The sequence below is a fragment of the Mastigoproctus giganteus genome, chromosome 8 (assembly GCF_048544385.1).
Source record: "Mastigoproctus giganteus isolate SK-2022 chromosome 8, ASM4854438v1, whole genome shotgun sequence".
In the NCBI taxonomy this organism is placed as follows: Eukaryota; Metazoa; Arthropoda; class Arachnida; order Uropygi; family Thelyphonidae; genus Mastigoproctus; species Mastigoproctus giganteus.
The window spans coordinates 58346021-58369611 of record NC_143582.1 but is presented as its reverse complement, the minus strand read 5'-3'; the positions used below and the strand labels follow the sequence as shown (position 1 = coordinate 58369611).

The 23591-nt window shown below is 36.2% G+C and overlaps 1 protein-coding gene across 1 annotated transcript in view; it reads left to right on the top strand.

The window, feature by feature from the left end:
- The first annotated feature begins 296 nt into the window (after positions 1-296).
- Positions 297-23591, top strand: part of Ist1 (increased sodium tolerance 1-like protein) — a 57761-nt gene continuing 34466 nt past the window's right edge. The window contains exons 1-3 of the mRNA XM_090379378.1: positions 297-609; positions 11509-11741; positions 14564-14793. Coding sequence (XP_090235504.1) covers positions 341-609; positions 11509-11741; positions 14564-14793 — 732 coding nt within the window. The 5' untranslated portion in view covers positions 297-340. The remainder of the gene's footprint in view (positions 610-11508; positions 11742-14563; positions 14794-23591) is intronic.

The window sequence follows — 23591 nt, the reverse complement described above, 5'->3', positions numbered from 1 at the left end:
GACTTCATGCTGATTACTCTTTAACATCAGAACCACAGGTTAAAGGAAACAAATATTTTTTCTTTAACATCAAAAATATTTTTGATCCCATTTCAAAAATATGAAAGAGAAGGAAAGGAAACCTTTCCCCTTGAATTCATTTTAAAATTGCTATTTTTATTTCATTTTTGTTATAATTATTCAATTTGAAGCAATGCGTGAATAGCCAAATTGTGCGTCATTACTCTAACGTCTGGTGCGTCATGGATTGCGTAATTTTTATTAAAATCCTCCAGTTTTTTCAATTGTCACGTTACTTTGAGTAAGTGTATCGTGATTCTCTGCCTGTTTGGTAGTGGAAATGTTGTCAACCGGACCAAATTACAGTAAGCTGAAAACGAATCTGAGACTTTCAATCAATCGTTTGAAACTTCTTGAGAAAAAAAAAACAGAACTAGCCCAGAAGGCAAGAAGAGAAATCGCAGATTACCTCTCGAATGGTAAATATGAAAGGGCAAAAATTCGAGTTGAGCATATCATTAGAGAAGACTATTTGGTAGAAGCAATGGAAGTAGTTGAAATGTATTGTGATCTCTTACTTGCAAGGTTTGGTCTTATTCAGCAGATGAAGTAAGTGAAATTGGTTAATGTGTTCATGACAAAACAGTTTCTGTAACTAGTACGTAATGTTATGCAGTGTATTTCGCTGTTACTAGTGTGTATTACTAGTGCTGAAATTCAAAATGCTTTCGATGAAAATGTGAGGCAAGGTATTTAATTTTTCTGGTAAAATACAGGTTTTTATAGTTCATTATTGATAAGTTTCGGTTTACAGTACTGCGCACTGTTAAACTAAAATATTGGAGAATGCAGCTAATGGCAAGTTGGCCATCCTTTAGCAGCAGTGACAACCCATTATCAGTTTTTGATTATGACACCGAGTAGCTTTTTATTCTTTTTCTTTTAAGTAGTCAAATGTAATATGTTATACATATAAATATAAGAATAATAAATGGACATTCATTCGTTTTATTTGCAATACTTTAATAGGGAATAGAAAATTAGTTATTAGTGAGTATCACATTTACCAATGCATTCGAATTATTATTATTAGCTGAAATTTCCACATCAACGTATAGGAAGTTTTAAGAAAGTCATCTGTAATGTCATTAAAGCCCATTTATTGACTTCACTTTTAATACCGAACAGAGACAAGCTACTTAAGTGGTCTTGCAGCATACAGGTTCTTATAGTTCATTTTTTATAAGTTTTGGTTTTATAAAGTGTTCTTTTCCCACTAACAAGAACACTATAAAGCTGAGGTAAATGCATAACGACACTTTGCAAAATACTTTCCCAGACCGTTTGGAAAGATACTTCTGAGTTTTTTTTCCAAACATAAACCTTGCACTGATCAGATATTTGCATTGGCCTGTTTCGTAATATTTTGCAGAAAAGGAGAACCAAAAAAAATATGTGTGAACTAAATTGTAGGCATTTTCACTTTCTTCCAGCTCAGCAGCCAGTTTATAAATTGTTGGCAGAGATGCTTCCCATTGAATTTCTTACAAAAAATCTAGTGCCATACCATTAGTAGGGCTATCATCAGCAAAAGTTTTGCATGTTTTTCTACACTTTTCGACCATCGACGTGTTGAAGCACCAAAAAAATTAAACATACTTTTTAATTTTTTCGAAATGCAATATGTCATGAAGTATGCAATTCATGCAATATGTCAGAGAAGTTGATGGTTTCCATATGGCATTCAACACACCAAGTTTAATGAGTGAACAGCACATGGTATGTAAGTTAATGGCAGATTCACCTCATATGCACACCATTATATTTTCACATTGCACACATTATATTTTCACAGTTTGCACACCATTATATTTTCCGGTTATAATTTCTGCATTGTCATATTGACTGCTCCCATGGATTTTATATATCAGTATGAAGTTCTTGTAAAAAATACAATAAAATGCTTGTGAGTGTTTACCACACTTTTTTTTTTTTTTTTTTTTTTTTAATGTACTAACTGAATCCAGTTCATGGACTCGCTATGGTATTTTACTTTATTTTTTAATTTTGGGAACTGTCTCCCAGGTTGAAAATTTTGTCTTTCTAAATGATTCATGTAGTGGAACTGCAACAGACAGTCTAAATAAGTTTGTAAACATTCCTTATCAGCAGTGGTGAACACATTGTTGAGACGTTGCACCATCTACCCCATGAGTAATCCATGGCCATCACAACTCTAATTAGTATTGCTGTAATGACTGTGACTTTTGCATGACTTCATTGCAAATCTCATTGACCTATGAAAACATGCATATCAATTACACTCGAAAGTGTCCAGTACAGGGAGATGGAAAATATGAAAAGGGCACCTTTTAGTGTTTGCTTCCATATTAGTGTTTGCGTGTCTTTTGAAGAGGTCATTTAACATATAATTTCTAATATTTATCACCAGGACCCAAGCCTGGGTGTCCACAACAAGAAATGGGACTCTCTCTTTGAGAGGTGTCTGTTAAAGGAGGATTGACTATGCTATGGAAAATAATATCTATATAATATCTATAATATCTAAATAATATGCTATGGACAATAAGATAATATAGTATAAAAAGGACAAGTGGAATAAGACCAAGGTATGTCTGACTGGTGGCTAAAGTTAGAGAGTTGTAGACCAGTTATCACATTTTAAGGAGACAAAAGGTGATATTGTTTTACCTGTTTGTACTAATGACATTAAGAATATGAAATTGGAGGATTTACTTAACAAGTACAAGGCAATGTTGAGTTAGAATTAAATTTGAAATTGTCTGCAATCCTGCCCAGACAGGGTAGGAGAAAGTACATAATGAGAGTCTTATCAATGAATTTATCTCTGGAGAGACCGAAAGGCTCATGGGGTAGAAATTTCTCTGCATGGTATGCTTGTCAGTAGACTGATTTTACAGAAATGGGATACCCTTAAATAGAACGGGTGTAAGAATATTTGCTGTGCTATCAATGTAGTGTTAGGTTTAACATTGACAAATGCAAAGTACTGCATATGGGTAGCAGTAATCCCAGATTAACATACCAGCTGTGAGCTACTACAATTAGGATAGTGAAAAATTATAAAGACCTTGGGGGAAATTGTGCAGTCAGATATGAATTTCTCTGAACAATGCCAACAGGCTGCCAAGAGAGGACACTATTTTGTCAATGATGTGCAGAAATTTTGCTAGTAGGGATAAGGAGGTAATAATTCCATTGTCCAGTAGATCGTTGAAATAACGGTACATTGAGATCAGATGTATACATATAGTGCAGATGTATTGCAGTGCCGAAAAAAGAAAACGGCAAGTCGCATGATTACTGTATTTGTTTACGTTCGCCATTTTCAAAGTGAATTCTTTACTGATATCATGTATTATACTGCTGTTTTACATTTATTTTAAATTAAAAAATCCCTCACTATGGCTCCTAAAGTTAATAAACCTCATACGAAGAAGAACAATGTTAAAGCTTAGTGACAAACTTGATATAATCCAAACTATTTCATTAGGATCACCTGGAATGTTAATTCGTATACCCATGTGTATTGTCTATAAATTGCATATGTGTTCTTTGCTCTACTTGCCTGTTTTTCTGGACAAAAAACCCCAGTTTCTGGGGAAAAACCTTGCTATCTATGCCTGAGACCCACTAACTCAGCCACAGAGTGAAAAAGCTTATAAAAGTTGCTTGTATCATCGACGGGATTCGAACCTGGGCCTTTTCCACCCGGTGTGGGGAGGACTGTGACGATACCACTGTGCTACCCATGCAGACTAAACTCGATATAATAAATAAAATAGAACGAGGTGTAAGCAGAAGTGTATTAATGGCAGAATATAACATTGGATTGTAAATATATTTGTTTTTTTAGGTGCAGTCAGAAGCGGCCCCAGGTCTGTCAGTGCCCTGTGCGAGATTTTTTGGTGCGCCCTCTCTGACTTGAAATTTACAGCAAATCAGTGAATTTTCGGGGCATTTTGTGCCCCCTAAATTTTGGCGCCCTGTTCGGGGAAACTGCTCAATCGTGCCTTAAGCAGGCTCTGTGTGCAGTTAATACAATTGCATTCTTAATCTCTCTATTTCTTATTTGGCCTCATTATTTCTGCATTAAATATAAAACTTTCAAGATAACGGCAAAATCGAAATAATGGCACCTTGAATCCCCAAAGGTGCCATTATTTCGAAAGTCTACTGTATAAGGCAGTGGTCAAGCTACATCTTGAGTACTGCATACAGGTGTGGAAGCCTCATTTTAGGAAGGATGTAGAGCTGCTAGCAGGTACAGGCGACCTGATTGAGGTGTTTAAGGCTTTGAATGGATTGAGTAAGCTTAATGCTAGTGGGATACTTCCTCTTGCTTAGAATATCCACATGAGGGGCATAAATTGAAATTGAGGAAGGATGATTGCAGAACAGATGTGCAGAAGTTTACTTTTAACCAATGGGTGGTATATTGTTGGAACAAACTTCTGTCTAATGTGGAGGTGGATAACTTGAATAAATTCAAGGAAGAACTAGACAATAAACTTGCTTCTTCTCCAAATGGCAATTGAACATTCTGATCTCTTGCCAAAATCAATCAATGGTTTCTTGCCAAAACTATTGGCTGCAACTTTTTGCCCATCTCTATTTCCACCTCTGTCAAAACCAGATGGTTCTATTGCCACTTCAATCAAAGATAAAGCTGACCTGCTAGCATCCTACTTTTCTTCCAACTCTTGTATCAATGATCCTGGTAAACCACCTTCTACAATTCCCAGTACACTCCATTCAATGCCTCCTGTGGTCTTCCGTCAAAATGATGTCAGAAGGATTTTGAACAAAGTCATTGCTAAGAAAGCTCCAGGCCCTGATGTTATTTCTCCACTTGTTCTCAGAACCTGTGATCCTGAACTTCTATTCTGTTTTGCCTTTTTTCTCTCTTTGTTCTTCCAAAGGTGTTTTCCCTTCTGCTTGAATATTTTTTCATATCCAGCCAATTCCTAAAAAAGGTGACAACTCCCTCCCATCCAATTGTCATCCCATTGCACTTACTTCTACTCTTTCTAAAGTAATGGAGAAATCAATTAACTGCCAACTCTTAAACTATCTAGAAACCTTCCATCTGATCAATGATTGCCAGTATGGGTTCAGTCAGTGTCAATCCACTGGTGATATTCTGACTTATGTTACCCATCTATAATTTTTAATTTTACCCATCTGTGGATAAATTAAATGGAAACATTGGGTGAAACTCAAGCAGTTACTCTTGACATTTTAAAGGCTTTTGATCATGTTTGGCATAAATGCCTTAATAAGCTTCTATCTTATGGTTTGCCAACTGTTTTTTTAATGGGTTATCCAGTTTTCTCTCTGACCACTCAGTGGGTGATGGCTCTCTGTCTTCTAACTTCTCCACTAACGATGGTGTTCCCCAAAGTTCAGTTCTTTCTCGCTGACCAGGCTAGCCGGGTGGGTCAAGTGCCTGCCTGGCAACCCAAAGGTCGCGGGTTCAAATCCCGCCTCGGGCTTGGATCAAAGTACTGCAAAAACCTTGGGAGGTGCATTATGGCCACAGAAGCCGATGTGCCAACAACTACCAAAAAAAAAAAAAAAAGTTCTTTCTCCCACTCTTTTCCTCTTGTAAACTAATGACCTTCTTCCATTGACTGGAAATCCTATCCATAGTTTGCTGATGATAGCACATTTCATTCCATCTTCCAGTTTGAGAAACCTTGTCCTGCTCAAACAGCTTCAACTTCTCGATTATCCACGATTATGCCAAATCCTTAAATGCTGATCTCCAGGTAATTCTTCAGTGGGGGAAAGATAACTTAATTTCAATCCTTCTAAAACTCAATCCTGTCTTATATCTGTTATCAGCTGTTTTTACCCGATACAAAAATGACTTCTACAGACAGTGTGTGTTATCGGTAGTTGCAGTAGAAGTTATTTTCCTATCACATTGAAACAGCAGGAAGGGGGGGGATAAACGCCCTAAGACTGCGGCAGTCTGAAGGGTGTAACTGTAATTAAATTTCAGCCCCGAAGCCATTACACTCATGAACTCCCATAATTTGATTTTAATAATGAGAAAAAACTAATCAACACATAGTTATCAACTTTTACTGCTATTACCAATAACACGCATCATCTGTTTACCGAGAATGCAGGGAGAAGCTGCGGTACCGGGAAATGCATTTGACCGCTAAAAGTTTCCCGTGGTTCTCGTGTTTGCTTTCTTTACCCTTCCACTTCCTGAGACTACACACATGATGTGACATAAATTTAAGTTGAGTGAGGATGATTGCAGACTAGGTGTACAGAAGTTTGCCTTCAGCTAGTGGGTGGTTGATTGTTGGAACAGGCTTCCATCTGTTATTGTGAAAGTGGATGGGTTGAATAACTTCAAGGGAGAACCTGGTGAATTCTTGGAGGGTATGAATAGGTGAATTTTTTTTTTTTTTTTTTTGGGTGATGCTATATAAGCTTCCTTTCTTGCATTATTTGCCATTACCACTACTACTACAATAAACAAGTTCGAACACATGCCTCTAGCAATCAACAGTTCAGTGTCCAACTCCCAACTTACAGAATCAGTTTTTCCTCATTTAACCCTTCTACTTCTTTTTTCTGGAACCGCCTTCCTCCATTGTTTATCCTGAAAATTATAATCTACTGAAATTAGTCTAACGTCAGCATGTATCTTTTGTCTTATCAGCCTTCAATCCATGCACAGTACTAAGAACTCTAGGTTCACACTTGTGGTTTTCATAAAAACTAAAAAAAAAAAAAAAAAAAATCTTGCTTCACATCATATCATCAATTTTTTCATATCAAAAAAATCTTGCTTCACATTTTGAACCACTTTGTTATTCGGAAAGACATATTCATATTTCTTATCTGTAGGACTTGCCCTCAGTCCAAGGATGCTCACATTATTATAGCTAAAGATTTGGTTGCCTCTTTTGCTGCTGTTTTTAATATAATCTGAAAGATTTTATTTGCCTATGGTGCATTTTTAGGTGTGTTCACACAGACATATGCATGAATGTCTGTTGTCTTCACTCTGTCCTGTTGTCTGTCTATCTGCATGTAAAAAATCAACTCCCAGTGGATTGGTTTTTGGAACTTTGATATTTAGTTCTTTTAGAAAGATCTGTCAAGTTATTCCAAAATTCATTAAAATCTGACAAATAGAGATTCAGCAATTATTTTCTTTTGTCATACAGTTTGCCTGAAAAAAATAAGTTCATAGATTAAATGTAGTTTTAATGCACTATTGTTGGGTTTAGACAGCCTATGCAAGCTTTGTCTGTATTGTTATGTAAGATTTGTGAGTGTGGTGTCACTTATGAGGAGAGAAAGAGAAGAAACTTAAGAAAAGTACATGGAAGAGCAGTAATAATATCATACAGTTGTAAACTTAACTGAAAATTTTAAGTTTAGAGAAAGTAAAACTATGGAATTTTATTGTGTTCCATAAAGTTAATGTTATTAATTAATTGATAACAAGATAACTACATTTCCTTTTCACTTTATTTAATTTAATTTGTTTTTTATTTATTTACTACCCTCACAAGAGACTCTCCTTGATGTGGTGAGGGGGCTTGTGTGCTTCAATGATATAAAGAGCTATATCAATGGTAATTTAATTACCAGCAGGGCCTCAAAAGCTGGACAGGTCTGAGTTGAGGAGCCAGACAAAGTCTCTCCTGATGATGGGCAGTAGCAGCATCATCAGTAACTATTGGTGGCAAGGATCAGTTGAGATCTGTTTGGCAGCACTGTATGAATACAGGAATGGTCACTCTGACTACTGACTGTATTACTGCGGTGTGAAAAGGAATGGGAAGCTATCACATTATTTTCCCCAGGACATCGTCTAGCAATGATGGACAAAAACACTTTTGGCCCTCAGTCCCCAGCCCCTTGAATGGGAAGAGGCTGGTAAGAATCTCCAGGTGTTCGTCACTTAGAATTGGGAACTGGAACGTGAGAAGCCTATATGAAGCAGGAAAACTTGATAATTTAACTCAAGAAATGAACAGACCGAAAATGGGTATTCTTGGTGTTAGTGAGGTCAGATGGCCAGGCAATGGTAAATGTGCTACAGACAATGGCATGTTTTATTACATGGGCATTAATGACCGAAATTATAGAGGAGGAGTTGGATTTTTGGTTAATACTAAAGTTTGTAAGGCAGTAAAAAATGTGTTAAAAAATGTGTTACCTTACTCAGATAGTGATGATTTCAAATATCAACTAAAACTTATAACTTAAATATAATTCAGATATATACACCACCAGCCTACAAATATGAAGAGGAGATCGAGGCATCTTATTAACCAATTTAGGCGATGTTACAACTATCCAAGAAAGAAGACTTTACATTAATTATGGATGATTATAATGCCAAACTTGGTGCTGGTGAATGTAGAGGGATTGTGGGAATGTTTGGACTAGGCAGGAGGAATGACCATGGAGACAGGCTGGTAGAGTTTGCACAAATATTTGAATTAGTAATAATGAATACTTTTTTTTGAATTGTCCCCACACTATATACATGGAAATCTTCAGGTGATGGAGAAAACAATATTGTGAATCGCTTAAGAACATATCCAGGTGCTGATGTAGGTTCTGCCCATAATCCATTAATTGGTAAAATGAAAGTGAAGCTGAAACTTAAGAAAAAGAAAGGGGGGTAAGCAATGAATTGACCTCCAAAAGTTAGAGAACAAAGATATTAAAAAGAAGATCGAAGATTCCTTAGAGAATGAACCGAATTATATCCTCCCAGAAGGTATAAATGATAGATGGAGTTCAATTGAACAGGCTGTACTTAAAGTGGCAGATAATCATCTGAAAAGTGAACCTCTAAAAGCAAAACAGAAGTGGGTGATGAGTGATGTACTGGAGCTAATGGGAAAGAGAAGACAGAACAAAAACAACCCAACAGAATACAAAAAAATAAGAATGGAAAGAAAATAAAAGAAGCAAAGGAAAACTGGATGAGGTCCAAATGTGAAGAAATTGAGAAACCGGAATCCCTACATGACCAATTCAACAAGCATAAAGTCTTGAAGGTGGCATTAGGACAACACTTCAGAACTGGTAATGGAATTCTAAAAAAGAAGAACAGATTGATTGCAGTTATAGTTGAAGAAAGACTTGAATGCTGGAAAGAATATATCGGAGAATTGTTTAATGATAACACAAATGAAAAGTTCGACAGAGTGGAAAATGTGGAAGGACCAAGTATCACGGAGGAAGAATTGATCTTAGCAATTAAATATGGTAAAACCAAAAAGACGAGTAATTTTTATGAAATTTCGACAGAACTTTTAAAGATAATTAAAGTGGATGTGTTGGTTGATCTGCTCAAAAAGGTTTATGACACTGGAGAAATTCCCAGAGAATGGTTGAGATCGTCGTCATTTATACACATTCCCAAATGTGCAAATCAAATAGATGTTCTCAATTTAGAACAATTAGTTTGATAAGCCATGCATTGAAGATACTTCTAAGGATTATACACAATTGAATTTTTAAAAGATATGAGGATATACTTAGTGATTCTCAATTTGGCTTCAGGCATGGCCTGGGTACTAGGGAAGCTCTGTTTGCAGTTCAAACTCCAGTAGAAAGATGTAGAGATGTGAACCAAGAGGTATACATCTGCTTCTTGGATTGTGAGGAAGCCTTTGATCATGTAAGATATGACAAAAGGTTTAAAATTCTAGAGAAGATTGGAATTGATGGCAAGGACATCAGAATACTTGTGAATTTGTATTGGGGACAATCAGCAAAAGTATCCATAGAAGGAGAAAAGTCGGGAGTGTAGAAGTTAAAAGAGGAGCTCGTCAAGGTTGTATTCTATTACCGATATTGTTCAACATGTATGCTGAAGAAATTTTTAAAGAAGCTACAGAGGGATGTACAGAAGGGATAAAGATTAATGGCAATACTATAAACACTATCAGATATGCAGATGATACTATTTTGCTAGCCAGTTCTGAGATTGATTTACAATCATTAGTGGATAGAGTAAATAGAATAAGTGAAAATTGTGGTCTGAAGTTAAACATCAAGAAAACAAAATTCATGGTGATCAATAAGAAAGAAGTACGAACAAAAATTACAATAAATAATGAAGAAATTGAAAGGGTTAAAAGTGTTATCTGGGATGTATGCTGAGCGAGGACTGGGACCGTTCTCTTGAGGTTTGCTCAGGAATTGAATGAGCATATGCTGCCTTCCTTAAAATGAAGAATCTTTTATGCTGCAGTGATCTTACGCTTCCTTTAAGAACAAGAATACCGAGATGTTATGTCTTTTCTGTCCTTTATGGAGCTGCGGCCTGAACACTGACAAAGACCCAGAATAAATTACATGCTTTTGAGATGTGGTGCTACAGACGAATATTACGAGTGTCGTGAACTGATAAGATAAAGAATGAAGAAAAAGACTGAAATAACTAATACTATTAAAGAGAGGAAACTAAAATATTTAGGATATATGATGAGGAATGACAAATATAAGATGTTGCAAATAATAATCCAGGGCAAGATTGATGGAAAAAGAAGTCAAGGGAAAAGAAGGAAATCTTGGTTGGCAAACCTCAGAGTGGTTTGATCAGAGTAACAAGGGTTTGTTTTGGGCTTCTACCTCACGTATGTCTATTGCAAAGATGACAGCCAACCTCTGCAAAGAGACTGCATGTTGAAGAAGAAATTTATTTACTTTATTTATGTGTATTCACATATATATGTGAATACAATAAAGGCACCATATGGGGCTGATGAAGGCTTTCTGATTATATTAAAAGCAGAAGCAAAGGAGGTAACTAAATCTTTAGCTATAATAATAAGGGCATTCTGGGAAGGTGCCTCCGTAGCCAGGTGGGCAGGAGCAGCAGTGCATAGCACACGCTTCTTGATTAGACCAGGGTTCGAGCCCGTGACCACCAAATACGGAGGATGCGGAAAGGTCAGGGAATGACCACCGCATATCCTCGGAGCAATATGGCCTTAGTTGCTAATGCTCCTAAAAACCAAATAACAAACAAGCATTCTGGGATTTAGGGCAAGCCCTACAGATTGGAAAAGAAAAGAAAAAAAAAAGTTTAAGGGAAAAAAAATTGAATGTGCCTGAAATGTAATGCATTGTGTGCATTATCTGTCTTGTTTACTTTTAGCTGCAATATATCATATAATTACAAGTTATATATTTTTTTGTAGTAATTAAAGTATTGCCATCTCTGACCAAATATGGATACATCTATTTCATTCTGGTTTTTTATCTAGTTGGCTTCACTGAAGGATCTTGTTAGGGCTTTGGCACGCTTCAGTTGACTGCAAAAAAAGCAATATTATTTTAAGTGTGAAGTTCTTTACTGTTTATAGTAAAATATGTTGGAAACAACTTTGCTTGATATATTGGAAATCACTTTACCTTTTGTTTGCAACATGTAATAAATTTTTAATTCTTATTTCTGATTAGGACACTTGATGAAGGACTTGCAGAAGCTATTTCAAGTTTAATTTGGGCTACACCTAGACTCCAAGCAGATGTAGCAGAGTTAAAAGCAATTGCAGATCAATTAACAGCAAAATATGGGAAACCATATGCTCAGGCAGCAAGAGATAATGCTCTTCAGACAGTAAATGAAAAGCTAGTTCATAAATTAAGTGTTCAATCGCCACCAAAGATTTTAGTGGAGAAATATTTAATAGGTATGAATTTGATATCATTGTTTTTAAAAATTATATTTAAGAGTAATTATTTTATTTTTGACTCACACTTAAGATATATAAATATTATTTTTGTAGGGTTTTTTTCCTCCAGTAATTCTTATTTTAATATTAAAATTCGGGGAAATGTGATGGTTCCTGACTATATACAAGATTATTATGATTAAGCTGTGCCACAATTTTAGGCTTGTAGACAGAGAAAGACGATAAATTCAGTAGTGTGTATACCTGCATACCCTTCACAATCCACCATGAGTTCATAGTAGATTGTGAAGGGGATGCTGGGCTGCTTAGCAAAAGACTATGATTTTCAGCTCTGAATAAAATTAAAAACAAATTGGTATTAATTAGAATAATGATGAAACAAAGTGGTGGATCAGATTGAGGAGTAGTAGATGAGTTGCAAGGTAATAATATTTGGTATTGTTTATTTCAAATAAATTAAGCATGTAAAATTTCTTAATCTAGAATGTGTTTACTACATGGCCTATAATGGCTGTTTATATAATGGAGCTGTAAGTGAAAATTCAAAGCCAAAACACTTAGCTAAGAAATGTAATGCATCAGTTCTGTACATAGTAATTCACTGAAGTTGGTGAAATGACAATATTTTCATTACATCTCATATTGTGAATACCTTCACAACGTGTTGCCTCTCATTGTACTACTTCAAATAAGTAACACTTCCCTATTAGAGAAGGCTACTGTTGTTTATTCTAAGTGGACACCACCACCCAGATAGCTGTTTCAGGGTATATGTATCTAGGGATGTAATGCTCTTTACCCTACAAGCTCCTAAAAGAGAAAGCTTAAAGGTTAGCTGAAAATAGAAGGATAGTAGGAGACTGAAGTTTACCCCTAAAGAAAGGAAAACGATCCACATCCTTTTTGCTCACACTCACTCATTTATATCTTGAATAAGTAATGCTTCCCCAGTAGAGAAGGCTACCACTGTTACCTGTTCTCAGTAACTATTGTATACCAAATGGTATACAATAGTTAAAGACTGAAATAAAATGTTGGGCTAAAGCCTCAGACTATGAAATTTACTAGACATACAAGTTAGTGTAATGCGTCAGTTCTGTTCATAGTAAATCACCAAAGTTGGTGAAATGGCATCATTTTATTACATCTCATATTGTGAATACCTTCACAATAAGTTGTCTGTCATTGTACTACTTCTAATAAGTAACACTTCCTTATTAGAGAAGACTATTGTTACTTATTCTCGATGGATATCATCATCCAAATGGCCATTGGGCCCTTCATCGGTGGGTGGGTAGGTACCCAATGCTATAACAGCTGACAACCCAGTTATAAAGTTAGTTCCACAATGAGAGATGCCAAACGGTATACGATAGTTAAAAAATTTTTTATAAAATATTTTTTATTTTAGTCTATGTATACAATAGTTAAAGAATGTTATATAAAATATTTTAGTCTAGGTATACAACAGCTAAAGAATTTTTTATATACCACCACCCACATGGTGGTGGTTGGTGGTGGTATCTGCCAAGAATAAGTAACGTTAGTCTTCTCCACTGGCAAAGCATTGCTTATTCATGGTAGTGCAATATTGGGGCAACTTTTTGGGAAGGCATTCACAATATGAGATTTAACGAAAACAATGCCATTTCACTTACTTCGGTGATTTACTACGAACTAAAATGATGCTATGTACTAACTTGTTTGATTAGTGAATTTTCCGTAGTCTGAGGCTTTCAGTCCTAAAACCTTTTTAGTATACACATTTGCAGTTGTTTTCATTGCATTTGTTTTCATTTGCATTGCAGTTGTTTTCATTGATATCCATAATTGGATAGCTTGACCATGTGAAGCATTTGTCTTTAAGTTCTGAACAGTTCTGAATTACTTAGTGGATTGTTGCTGTCTTATTGTAATTGTGACCTTTTAAAGTATGTTGAAAGCTGAATTTATAATACTTTATTTTTGTAGTTTACCATTCACAATATGAGATTTAACAAAAACAATGCCATTTCACTTACTTCGGTGATTTACTACGAACTAAAATGATGCTATGTACTAACTTTGGTAATTCTTTAAAGAATAATCATATTTTTGTCTATCTACTGTATTGCCCTAATTATTTGTCGCATCTTGGCAGTTTTATTTTAACACTACAAATACTAATTGTACTGATTATATTACATTATACTAATTATATCAGTATAATAATTGTTAATTATACTGATTATACTAATTATATTTTTATAATTTGAATGGTCTGGAAGGATGAACGTCAAAGGAGTTCATCCTTCCAGCTTGGTAATGAATATTTGGTATTGAGTTTAATGAACAAAATGTTAAGCAATTAGAAATCCTTAGTTTAAAAATGTTTCCCATAGCCGGAGTAAAATACTTATAAATTCTAAAATAATATTTAAAAGTTATCTTTAACTTATGTATCTTTTCATTTTTATTTGTGTAGTTAATATTTCATACCCTTGGGTCATTTTCCCTTCTAATAAGTTCTAAACCTCCACTCCCTTGGAAAACTTCTTAATAGGGTTTTACTGTAATTTCAGAATGGATACACATGAGAAGTTGAATTTTTTAAACTCAATTGAGTTAATAAAATTTTCAGTTTGTATTTTTCTATAAATATTTCAAAACGTATATTAATGATTATGAAAATTTTTGAGGTGTTCATAAATTACTCTTTAATTTTGATTTCTAAATAATATTGATGTTTTAAAGTGTTTATTTGACCCCTAGCTATGTAGACCTTTCACTCTTAAGAATTCAGAAGTTGTGAAAGATTAATTTTATATTGTCTTCTCCAGAAATTGCTAGAAGCCACAATGTCACATATGAACCTGATCCTGATGTAATGAGAGAAGAGTCTAAAATTTCTGTAGATGATGGACTTATTGATTTAGACAGTGAAGGAGGATCCCGCCCTCCTGAACCTGGGTTTATTCTTGGTGATGCAGGTGCTTGTCCTCTTCCAGATTTTCATCCTCCAATCCAGCCAGTAGTGACACCATTTAATTATCCATCTTTACCTGATAAAGTATGTTGAAGGAACAAAGTTAAAATATTTAAATGTATATTCTTATGTATGCTTAGGTTATTTCCCAAAAATCTCATTTTAAATCTGGATAGACTTTGTGAATGTGCCAATATATTTTTTGTTTGATGCAGTTAGTTTTCTTTTCTGTGTTATGCTTAATTTTCATGTTATATATGCTAAATTGTAAACAAATACAATAGACTCTCTGTTAACCGACATTCAAGCAACTGGCAAAAGATCTTGGAAATAGTAGGTAGATGAAAAATTAAAATGATACATATTACTTTCTATATAAAATGATTCAAACTTGGCGTGCCAGTTTGCACTGTGAGTGCGTGCACGCATGTCCCTCATCACATGTTTGTCTCTCACTCCTGACAATTCACTGTGTAAATATACCAGTTGATTTATTGTTATTCAAATTCTGTGTTCTCTTTCAACCCCTAGTATGCTGAAACAGATAGCAAGTAAGCATAAACGTGTAGTGCTTACCCTCAAGCAGAAGATGGAAATATGCAAGAGGCTTGAGAAAGGTGAAAGTTGTGCAGTGCTTATGGAAGAATTTAATGTTGGCTCGTCAACGATCTATGACATTAAGGCTCAGTCTCAGAAAATAAAGGAGTTTTATGCCAAGTCGGAGAGTGACAAGAGTGTAGAGAAGCATCATACTCTTCATACACCGAGAATGGAAGTGCTTGACCAGGCCCTGTATGAGTGGTTTTTGCTGAAAATATCCGAGGGTGGTTGCATTTCTGGACCCACGTTGCAAGAAAAAACGAAAGAATTTCATGAGAAAATGAAAATTGAAGGTAAGTGTTCATTTTCAAGTGGCTCGATTCAAGGTTCGTCATGGCATCTGTAAGCTGTATTTATCAGGGGAGCAGAAATCAGCTGATTTTCAGGCTGCAGCTTCATTTCGTGAGGTGTTTAGTGAAATAGTGGAAAAAAATGACTTGACCCCAGAAGAGATTTATAATGCAGATGAGACAGGACTAATGCGGAATTGTCTGCCCAATTCTACTTTGTCTAGTGGTAATGAGAAGGTAGCTCATGGGTTTAAGCAAAATAAAGAGCGTGTAACTGTGCTCGTTTGTGCAAATGCATCAGGAAATCATAAGGTAAAGCTGTGTGTGGTTGGCAAATTTGTTAAACCAAGTTGCTTTAAAGGTGTAAGTAACCTTCCTGTACATTATGATGCACACAGTAACAATTGGATGGACGCAGGAATCTTTACCAAGTGGTTTCATTATTCGTTTGTCCCTAGTTTTAAAGAAAATTTACAAAGAAAGGATTAACAGAGATTAGTAAAGTTTTGTTGCTCTTGGATAACTGTCGCGCACATCCTCCCACTGAAGAGCTAGTTAATGGCAACATTTTTCTTGTGTTATCTTCCAGCTAACGTCACAAGTCTGATCCACCCAATGGATCAGGGGATGATGCAAAACATAAAAATGTTTTACAGGTGCGACTTCATGCAGAAAAAGACTAATTTTGATGGGACAATTCTGGATTTTCAGAAAAAATATAACCTCAAAGATGCTATCTACACTATCAGTTTTGCTTGGGACTCTGTGAGAAATGAAACATTACGGAAATGTTGGAGAAAGTTGTGGCCAGCTGCGATATTTGAGAAGTCCTCCTCCGTCAAATTTGAGGAGTTTCCAGGCAAGAGTGCAGCTGTCAATAGCACTGTTTATGATGAAATCTGTGAGTTAGTTGACGAAATGAATTTGCCTCGAGATGAAGTCGACGACTGGCTTGTTGTGGATGAAGATATACCAGTAACTCATGCACTGAATACGGAAGACATTATAGAAGCTGTTGTGAATCATGGAAAAATTGAAAGTTGAAGAGGAGGAAGAAAGCGATGACGATGTATCAGGTGGGAAAAGTATCCTGGCAGAGAGCTACTGCAGCATTTGAAACTTTAATAGCGTTTACAGGACAGTAACCCTTCTTCACTTCTCAACAACTTATGCAGCAGCTCCGCATCATGCATAACTTGACTTTGTCTGAGAGATGTAAGACCTCAAAGCAAGGTGATATTCGTTCATTTTTGAAGAATGCTGAAAGAAAGTTTGGTAGCACAACATCATCTACTGATGCAGATCCAAAACCATCTACAGACCTTCCTGATCCTGTCCCAGCTACATCAGCAGATCCTGACTATCCTCGTGCGATGTCTACCCAGTTAACTCTCTACCTACTGAAACAGTTTTGAGTGTGTTTTTTTATAAGTTACTCAATTCAAAAAGCATTTTCTATAATAAAACTCAGTTTCTTTAGTAAAATTTGTCTGTTTGTCTTAATTTTCAAAGTATTGGGCTTAGTAAAATAGTCAAGTATTTTTTTAATACTAACTCTCAAGCAACCAGAAACTACAGTTATCTGGCATCTACCAATCCCCATGAGTGTCAGTTAACTGGGAGTATTATATTTACTGTATTATTATTGTATCTGGCTCAAGCAATGGGCACCTCCGTAGCCAGGTGAGAAGAAGCAGCAGTGCATAGCACATGCTTATTGATTTGACCAGGGTTCGAGCCCGTCACCACCAAATACGGAGGATGCGGAAAGGTCAGGGAATGACCACCGCATATTCCCGGAGCAATATGGCCTTAGTTGCTAATGCTCCTAAAAACCAAATAACAAGCTCAAGCAATTTTTTAGCATCTTATGTAATGTTAACACATCCATATCCCATATAGTAGGGATATAGATGTATTAACATTAAATGAGTGACTGTAATTATGCTACTCTTTTTAAAATTTTGACTAAAAATGAAGTAAAATTGTTTAATGTTAAGTTTGGAGGTTCTCTTCCCTACTCCAGTAGCAGTAGTGCTTACCAATTGGAACAGTTATGATAGCATGGGTCTGATAGACCCCTCATTTTTATTGTTTATTTTGGAAAAAAAAATTAATGTTTTTTTTTTTAAATTCTGCTTGATTTCTAACAGCGTTTGACCTTTTATTAATGCATTACAAAATTTATTAAATATAAGTTTTTATTTTTTTACAATGAAAATTTTAAAAATATGTTTGCTAAAAACGTTTTTTTCAACAAAATCTAATTCTGATGAAAGAAGGAAAAAAAGTATAAAAATGAAGCTATTAGTTTTTTCCATTTTCTAGTATATAAAATTAAGTGCACAAAAATTCAGCATTACATATGTACACTGTGCATGTATTTTCACTTAGAATTTGCACGTGTGCATATGCATGCATATGCACACGTGCATATGCATGCATATGCACATGAATGCATATGCACGTGTCCATGAAGTTTCACTGGTGTTCTTAATGGATGCAGTTTGCTTAATTTGTATAAAATCTACCAGTTTCATAGCTTACCCTAGTGCTGCTTAAGTGGCATGGAGTATGTCCAGCCATATTTGATTACCTGCCATGTTCATTTTAGCAGTAGCACCTGTTGTCACAATGGAATTTGTGATATTGATCAGGTTATCACGCCCAGTGACTGTAATGTTGTTGTTGTTTGGTTTTTAGGAGCATTAGCAACTAAGGCCATATTGCTCTGGGAATATGCGGTGGTCATTCCCTGACCTTTCCGCATCCTCCGTATTTGGTGGTCACGGGCTCGAACCTCGGTCTAATCAAGAAGCGTGTGCTATGCACTGCTGCTCCTGCCCACCTGGCTACAGAGGCACCGACTGTAATGTGACATTCCCAAACTGAAGTCCAACTTCATGCAGTGTCTCAGATTCAACACTTGCGGCGCCTCCGTAGCCAGGTGGGAAGGAGCAGCAGCAGCAGTGTGTAGCACACGCTTCTTGATTAGACCGGGGTTCGAGCCCGTCACCACCAAATACGAAGGATGCGGAAAGGTCAGGGAATGACCACCGCATATCCCGGAGCAATATGGCCTTAGTTGCTAATGCTCCTAAAAACCAAATAACAATCAAATAACAATCAATCAACAATCAACACTTGCAACCATGCATCATTCTGCAACAAGACCACTCCCATCTCTGGAGGCTGGCCATTCACTACAATGGCAACAAACTTCTTAGAAGATAGATTGGCAGAGATGGACCAATCCCCTGGCCACTCAGCTCTTTAGACTTAACATCATTCGTTTCTTCATATGGAGATGTGTTAAGGATGTAAATAAATAAATTTTCTGTTTATACCTCAGGACAGCCATGTCAGGAGAGTTTACACGATAATACAAGTTCGTTACTATATTTAGTCATGTGGGCTTGAACCAGTCTACTGAAATGTGTGCACCACTGTATTCCTGCATTTACGATTTGCAGGAATACAGTGGTGTATTCCTGCAAATCGTAATACACGCATCACAAATGCCATTTTGGTGATTGGAGGTGCAACCTTTCTGGGTGCCTCCGTAGCCAGGTGGGCAGGAGCAACGGTGCGTAGCACATGCTTCTTGATTAGACCGGGGTTCGAGCCCGTGATGACCAAAAACAGCGGATGTGGTAAGATCAGGGAATGACCACCGCATATCCCCGGAGCAATATGGCCTTAGTTGCTAATGCTCCTAAAAACCAAACAAAAAACAAACAAGCTACATGGTATGTAGCTTGTTTGTTTGTTTGGAAATTAAAACCTTTCTGGTTTTATGTGGAGCTTCTGGATTTAAGCATACCATGGTTGGGCTTTTAATTTTGTAATTTCTCCAGGCCATAGAATGATAAAAAAAAAATATATAATTTCCATCCATTTTGAGGTAAATGTAATACTGTATTGTTATAAGCTCTTTTTAGAATATTAACACTTATTGGCTACTTCAAAAAATAAGCAAAGTCATTAGATTGACATATTACAGTATTTTATAAACCTCCGCTATTCACGTTATCTGTATTCGCGGTCGCTGATTTAATATAAAATGAAACCTAAAAAATGTGAATTTTAAAGCGCTGTGAACATTTTCCTCCATAAAAAAACATGGGCGTGGCTAAAATTATCTTTCCTGATCAAAACATCGCTCAGTGGGTGGGTGGGGGAAGAGGGGTGACAAAATCGCGAGCGTGGATGTTTCTCGCTAATCCTTGTTCAATGTGTGTTGTGTTCTTTTCATGGAAGGTTTCGTCGTTTGCTTTTAATTTACTGTATATGCTTATAAATTGAATAAATTTATCAATTTATAAATTGATATGCTTACAAAAGTGATAAATCTACCATTTTGCAGTGTAAAACAGACTTTTTCTAGTGTGTTAATGGAAGAAAGTGACTTTATTGTGGACAAGTTCTTTCTAACCTGTACAAAAATATGGCTACGAATAACAAGGGAAATGTGAAAAGATCAAAGAAGGTGATGACATTAGCGAATAAAATTGAGTTATTAGATAAAATTTCTAATGGTGAAAGTGTCTCCTCAGTGGCAAAACATTATAAAATCAATGAGTCAACGGTATGATCAATCAAGAAATCGGAAGAAAAATCCGCTGTAGCGTCCGTGAAAACGCGCTAATTGCTTCAAAAATTTGCTCTGTAACTCGTGATGTTAAATTAGAAAAAATGGAAAAAGCTTTAAATCTGTGGATAGAAGACCGAAACTCAAAATAAAATTCCGTTAATTTCACTCATCATTCATGAAAAGGCAAAACTCCTTTATCAACACTTTAGCGAAACTGGTGATAGCACTGGCAGGATAAGTTTTTTAGCTAGCAAAGGCACTGCTTTGAAACATTTGTTTGAAATTTCTAATAAATATTACATTTAATATTAAATTGTTTCTTATTTTCATTTCAATGCCATATGCTTGCATTTCACTATGTACTGTCTATGTACATAGTCATATTATGAAGGTACATATAATACATACATAAACAAAATTTTAGACTAGTTTTTCTTATATATTTTATACTTTGGAACGGAACCCCTTTATTACTATGGGAGCCATAACTCAGTATTCGTGTTTTCGGTATTCACGGCATTTCTCAGGAACGTAACCCCCGCGAATAGCGGGGGTTTACTGTACTGTATATATCTGTTTTAAATGAATTACACTAGTTTCTGAATTATTGACTTTTTACTATAATAAACATGTTAGTTAAGTAGATACATAAAAATTTGAAGTAAACTTAAAACTAAATCAGGCAAGTAATTAATGAGATTTCTGGCATTTGTGTTCTCCAGAACACGTTCTGTTTTTATTTCTGTGCACTGCAATTAACCATTTGCTGACCTGCATAGAACTGTGGTGTCAATGAGATCCTGAACTGGAAATTTGAATTCAGTACAGGTAAATAGTTATTGCAGAAGTTAAGTAATTCTTGATTAAAATTTAAAAAATAAACTTTTTAGTTAGAAAATAATCTAAAAAAAATGTGTATTTTACTTAAACTTTGAGGATTGCTTTTGCTATCTTCTCTTCATCCCTCCTTTTATTCTTCTCTGGCTAAGAGCTTTTGAAAAGTTGGCAACTGTGGTGATGATATGCACTGTAATGAACACAGCAGGAAATTAATTACTGATTGGATAAACGCTGTACAACAGAGGGGGCCCATATTGAAGTACAGCAGGGGAAATATGAGTAAGTTACAACAAATTACAGTAAACTGCATCTGTATAGTTGCATTCATATGATGCAGAATCTATCAAAAACCCCAGGGGAACTTTATGGGTACCTTGTATACAATAGATGTTTGTTGTATACTTATGTTTTATGTCTAGTTTCTTCCCAAGGAAGAAACTAGAGGGAAATATGAGTAAGGGAAATATGAGTAAGTTACAACAAATTACAGTAAACTGCATCTGTATAGTTGCATTCATATGATGCAGAATCTATCAAAAACCCCAGGGGAACTTTATGGGTACCTTGTATACAATAGATGTTTGTTGTATACTTATGTTTTATGTCTAGTTTCTTCCCTTACTATATATATATACTGAGTGGTTATAAAATAAGTTTCCCTATTCAGGAGACCCTAGTGTCAAAATGGTTAGAGTTAGTGCTGTGAAAATCAGTGGGTATGTCATTTAGGGTATGGGGAAGCGATTTGTAGAAGAAAAAAAATTTGTTCAAATGTCTGCCACCAAGGGAAAACGGCACTACACATATGTAAAAGTTGTCATTTACTTCAAGACACGCTGCTTACGCAAATGACATCCTGTTAGATAAAAGCAGAAAGGCCAATGCCACAGTCAATAACCATTATGGCTCTTATAAAAAAAGAAAAAAAAGAATGTGCTCTTTTAGTAAAACTGTTCTACCAGAATAATAGTAACACTGATGCAGAACTACATGAATATTGGAAACTGAAAGGACCTTTGATGTCAGTGGGGCTTCAAAAACTAATAAAGAAATTTAAGTGACTGGGGAGTTAGGTGTAATTCCAGGCAGGGGACGACCACGCATCGGAACAGAGGTAGTGGATGAAGTGGTGGTTGTGATGGTCGGAATGCAAAACACTACCAGTCGGTAGTTTTTTTTTTTTTTTTTTTACGAGAACCCCAAACACGAAAGGTATCAAAACCTATAGTACTTAGTACCGTGCATGGGTTGAAGGAGGAGTATGGGGAGAGGGGGATGCCAGAAACTTTGCTCTAGAGACTAAACATGGGTTTCGCCAGAGGTGTGTCAAGACTCTTGAACCTTCCTTGGTCTACTATATGTAAAGCGCTTCGAATAATTTTATGCTGGTTCCCCGTACCAGATTCATGTATTGCAAGAGCTAAAGGCTTGTGGTCAGCAACAACGAATAGACTTTGCTCTAAGATTTCTGGCTCGTATGGAACTTGACATGGTCTTGAATGATCTTAAGGTCTGATGAGGCACATTTCACTCTTAAAGGGGCTGTAAATGCAAAAAACTGTCGAATATGGGGAACTTCTCATCCATCTGCTGTGCATGAAAGACCACTACGAAGTCTATATGTTACAGTATGGTGTGGACTCGCAGCAGAGTTTATAATCGGACCATTTTTCTTTGAAGAGTCTACACCTCGTGGCCCCGTAAGGTGTATGGTAACTAGTGCATGGTACTGCACTCCTCTAAGATATCACAGTATTCTCACCCTGCAAGAAAGGCAATGCTTGGAGACCATAGTGTTCATGCAAGATGGTGCCCCTCCCTACATTGGTCAACAAGTGTAGGAACTGCTCCATTCAACATTCAGAAATTATTGCATCATATCTAGAGACTTTCTGCAGTTCTGGCCAAGCCAATCACAGATCTCAGTCCCTGTGATTTCTGGGTATGGGGATACCTGAGAGACAGAGTTTATCGTGGCGGCATACAGATGCTTGTCGATTTGAAAGCAAGCATTAAACAGCATGTAGCCAACATCCCCAGTGGGCTGCTACGCAAAACTGTGTCAAGCGCAGTCCTCTGTTTTCAGAATGTCATCTCAAGTGAAGGAAAGCACATAGAACAATATCTGTAGATTTCTAAGTTCTGATATTAAAATCTAATCCTAAGTTAAGTGTTCCATCTCATGTTTACAGTTCCAATTTCTCCCCTGGTGGTGGAAATTTGAACTATTTTTTTTTTTCTTCTACAAATCGCTTCCCCATTCCCTAAATGACATACCCATCAATTTTCACAGTGCTATCTCTAAGGCCCCGGGTGCCAAGCGATTGTGACTGAGCGATTTATCTGTGCCTTATAGTGCGCTTTCCAAAAAGTGATATATAGTTCTTTTGCATTCCTCTCGTTAATAATCTATTTATTTTATAACTGCTCTTGCTACAAAAGTACCTGTACAGAGCAAGAAAGGCAAGCCACCTTTCTTTTTTCATAGTCTTATTACTAACCCCCCTACTACTTCTCGCTTGGTCACACCAGGCACTGCTCCTGCCTCCCCGTGGCGG